At 43.0% G+C, this 4,607-nt stretch overlaps 1 protein-coding gene across 1 annotated transcript in view; it reads right to left on the bottom strand.

The window, feature by feature from the left end:
* Positions 1-3,884: 3,884 nt before the first annotated feature.
* The window catches only part of NPVF (neuropeptide VF precursor), a 4,678-nt gene continuing 3,955 nt past the window's right edge, over positions 3,885-4,607 (bottom strand). Inside the window, exon 3 of the mRNA XM_007945775.1 lies at positions 3,885-3,936. Within this exon, the coding sequence (XP_007943966.1) occupies positions 3,885-3,936 (52 nt within the window). The remainder of the gene's footprint in view (positions 3,937-4,607) is intronic.

Raw genomic sequence — 4,607 nt, 5'->3', positions numbered from 1 at the left:
TCTTTTGAATTCCTTATCAGGTAGTTCTATTACCCGTTCTTCCTCAGGGAGATTTCCTGTTTCTTTAGTTTGGTCATTTACTTGCAGTATGTTGTTTTGTTTCTTTGCTTCATTTGAAGTTGTTTGTTGTCTCTAAGACATTTTGGAGTTGTTGTATTCAGTGTGTTGATTTGTTTCACCTTGATTCTTTGCTTTGCTTTATTTTGATATATCTAGACAGGCAGCATGAGTGTGCCACTTCGGTCACTAGTTTGGCAGCACTGGGGCACTCTTTACCTGCATTCATGTCAGTGGGGTAACTGGTGGGAGTGTGGGTGTGGGTCTCTGTTTGCTGGTGGTAAAGAGCAGCTACAGGCAGAATGAACAGGTCCTGTCCACCATTTGTCATTGATCCAGTGATTTAGGAGCGAGTGGTGGCACTTGCCTGTTGGGTGGGGTGGTAGGTGGTAGATATGGTAGGTGTGGTTGACTAATGGGGAAATAATGTCCATTTCCTGCTGGGGAAGCAGAGGAAAAAAAAAGAGGAGGATGAGAAAAAAATGGGTAAAAATAAAGGAAGAAAATGAGAAAGGGGAAAAAAAATAAACAAATGAAAGGAAAAAGGGAAGAAAAGAAAAAGAAAAAAGAGCGGTGTGGCAATTGTTCCTGCACTTCTATGGCAGCAAGCACATGGCTCCTTATCCTCTAGGACTTGCACAACTGGCCAGAGTGATGGCAGGTGGCTGTTGCATGATCCACGTAAGTGTGTGCCTCTGGTTGCCAGGGAAAAAGCTACAGCATGTGCAGTGTGTGTGATCCTTGCAAGCAAGTGCCTGTGGAGATGTCAAGAGCCTGGTTATCCTCTAACATTTCCCATAATTTTCAGGGGGTTTAGGTCAAGAACCTATGTTCTACAACTAGAAATTGCCTTATGCTGTATAATCTCAGGAGAGCAAGACTTTTGTTTGTTTGTTTATTAGTGTAATAAGACATTGCATGATATTTTCTCTGTTTCTCAGGATAGGCAATTATAGACCAAATCTGAAGAAACAGAGAAGCTGAATACCTGATATTACAATGACAACCATGAATAATAGGGGCCGGACACCCCAATAGGGTTTACTTGGAGATGACAGAGCCACCCCAGCCCCTGCTCTGCCTGTGCCCCTCCCAGCCATATAAACAAACAAAACACCAAACCGGTTGCCATTGAGTCAATTCCTACTCATGGTGACCCCGTGTGTTACAGAGTACAACTGTGCTCCCCAGGATTTTCATGACTGCAACCTTTCGGAAGCAGATCATCAGATCTTTCTTCCTGACACATTCAAACCACCAACTTTTCAGTTAGTAGTCAAGCTAAACCATTTGTGCCATGTGGGGACTTGTAGTTGTAAGTTTTTGGTCTGCAAGGGCCTGCTGCAGCTACCTCTCCCCCACGAAGGAATAAAATCAAAGAAAATGGGGTACCTTTGTGAAGAAAGGACTGACATCTCGTCTCCAGACTGGCTGTTTGCTTAGGCAGTGAACTTGCCCCTGGCAAGGGCAAAGACAGATGAGGTAGTGGTGGGGCAGCCAAGGGGCAGCCTGCAGTCTCACTCTTCCCAGGGCAAGGAGGTCTACATTTTCTAAAGATCAAGTGAACACTGAAAAGGAAACCAGCTGTAGCCTTTCTTTTTGGCAGTGAGAGGCAATGGGGAGTACAGATGAGGTGGTTGTAAAAGAATAATGGCCTACAGGTCTCCCGGATCAGTGATTTGGCAGTGCAGAGATCCTTGCAAGGATTCCCCAAGAATTCGCCTGTACAGATAGTAACATTATATACAAAGGAATTAACAATGACTCTTGACCCCCATTCTACCTCTTACAACACCCTGGAGAAGATAGGAGGGGAGATTGATTCCCAGAGGCCTACCATCTCTCCTCCCACCATCCTACCTTTGAGGTGAGGAAGGAGTTGTTGTTGGGTGCTGTTGAGCCAATTCCAACTCATAGCAACCCCCTGTGACAGAGTAGAACTACCCCAAAGAGTTTTCGTGGCTGTAGTATTTATGGAAGAAGATTGACAAATCTTTCTCCTGGAGAGCAGCTAGAGAGGTTTGAACTGCCAACCTTTCAGTTAGCAGCTGAGTGCTTAACCATTGGGAGGAAAAGAGAACCTTGCCGCCTCACCACCTTAGAGCCCTCCAGCCCCAAGCCCAACCACAGTGGGGGAGGGGTAACTGAATTGGATAAGGGGTTGGTGTCTTTTACTGGACTTCATTGAGTTTTTTAATATCGGAAAGTATATAGAACCTGTCCAGTGTATCATTAAGGGAATCTCTACCCAGCAGGGGAGGAGATTCAACATGGCACAGCTAGAGGCAGGTTTGTTGTTGTTGTTATGTGCCGTGGAATCGGACCGGCTCATAGTGACCCCTCCTTGGGTTGCCGAGGCAGTATCACTACGGAAATAGATTGCCCAACCTTAGAGGCAGGTAGGGGAGATAAATAAAACCATTTCCTCAATGCATCCTATGGAGTGGGGACTGTTCATAAAGCAGTTATCTGATTAAGAGATTCCTATTCTTATAACTAGGAGCTCTGGTAGTATAGTGCCTAAGGCACTTGACTGCTAACCAGAAGGCTGGCGGTTCAAACCCACCAGCCACTCCTCAGAAGGAAGATGGGGGCAATCTACTTCCTAGTAATACTGGCTCGGAAATCCAAGAAGGGGTCGCTATGAGTCGGGTGCGACTCGACGGCACTTAACAACAACAACAACAACAATTCTTATAACTAGGAACTCTGGTGGCGTAGTGCCTAAGGCATTTGACTGCTAACCAGAAAGCTGGCAGTTCAAAGCCACCAGCCACTCCTTGGAAGGAAGGTTGGGCAATCTACTTCCGTAGTGATACCACCTCAGAAAACCAAGGAGAGTCGCTATGAGTCGGATCCGACTCGACGGCAGTGCGTTTGGCTTGCGTTTGGTATTCTTATAATTAAAGTCAAATCATTATGTGTTTGTGATGTGGCATACTACGTTTATAAACGACCAGATCTTTTTCTATGAATTAAAAACTTGAAATATTAAATATTTCCACATATATGTAAAGAACACAAAGACAAATTGCCTTTTTCTTTTATCTCCTCAAATCTAAGAGGGTTTTTTTTAACCTTATAAATTTACACACAGGGATAACAAGTGTTAAATTTCAATCTATCAGAGATTCACAAACAGTTGATGCAATGGCAGAAAAATAAGTGCATGAAAACAAGTTTATAAATGATTTGTTATACATGTTCACTTATTTGTCAACCATGCCATTCAGTTAAATTGGTTAATTTTCATCAAAATATTCGTCAGGCTACTCTTTCACTTCTATTTAATTTTTTTCTTAAGTGCAATAATGTCATAATTTTTATATCCCTGGTTAGTACTAATGGTTAATGGTCTAGGCTGCCATCAGAAAGGTGGGAGGTTCAAGTCTACCCAGAGGTACCTTGAAAGAAAGGCCAGCGATGTTCTTTTGAAAAATCAGCCATTGAAACCCTTATGGAGCACAGTTCTACTGTGACACACATGGGGTTGCCCTGAGGCTGAATTGACTCAACAGCAAATGGTTAGTAATGTGGCTTCTGTCTGTCACCTTTCTCTTTCACTGTGTCTCCCTTGCCATTACCAGAGGCTTCTTAAGTATTTGCAATTTTATTTTTTTTTACTTAGACAGCAATTATTTCCATATTATATTACAATTACTCTCTAAGTGACTAGCTGTACTGACAAAGAGACATTGGTATGAATGACACGTTCCAGTACAATGCAAACATGGGCTGTGACTCTTCATTCATTGTCTCACTGTAGAGCTGTTGGCAGATTATAGGCCATAACTTGATGTCTTCATCTTCGACAGTCTCCAGCTTTCTTACTTTTCTTGTTTCAATTCTGCATCATCTATTTTCTTGAATCCCAGCCTCCTAAAATGTAAGCAATCCAAAATGTTCTCATCCATCAGAACAATTGCATGTTAAAGCATATCAGAGTACAGGCCAGGCTCCTAACTGCCTAATTATACTTGAGTTGAATTTTATTGCACTTGAAATAGGTGAGATATTGATGGGTTCTTGCAATTGCAATGCCCACTTATAGTCAAAACCTTCCTGTTGACTCCTCTTTCCCTAACCACCTCCCCACTTCCAACCTCTGATTAGTTGCCAAAATCTACCTCAGTGCAATATCTCAGGACCTTAGTAGTAAATCAGCAGTTCTCCTGTTCCTGGTGAATAATGTCCAAAGATGTGTATTCCTTTACTCTCTCCTTCTAGACTTTCATCTCCTCTTTCCAAACCCTTTGCTTTCGCCAGACTCAACCCCAGCTGTTATTGGCTCATCTTGCTTTAGTATCTTTGCTTGTTGTTGTTATGTTGTTGTTATGTTGTTGTTATATGCCCTTGAGTGGACCCGACTCATAGCGACCCCTCTTGGGTATCCGAGGCAGTATCACTACGAAAGTAGATTGCCCAGCCTTCCTTCCAAGGAGTGGCTGGTGGGTACTCTTTTTTTTCACCCCCTCATTTGACTGAAAACGTTCTTTCCTCCTTCCAGTCTTTGAATATTCCAAATAAAATCACCCTTGAAAGCCCAACTC

The sequence above is a fragment of the Orycteropus afer genome, unplaced genomic scaffold, assembly GCF_000298275.1.
Source record: "Orycteropus afer afer isolate SDZICR_OR568_19922 unplaced genomic scaffold, OryAfe1.0 scaffold00008, whole genome shotgun sequence".
NCBI classification, from domain to species: domain Eukaryota; kingdom Metazoa; phylum Chordata; class Mammalia; order Tubulidentata; family Orycteropodidae; genus Orycteropus; species Orycteropus afer.
This window is presented reverse-complemented; position numbering and strand designations above follow the sequence as displayed.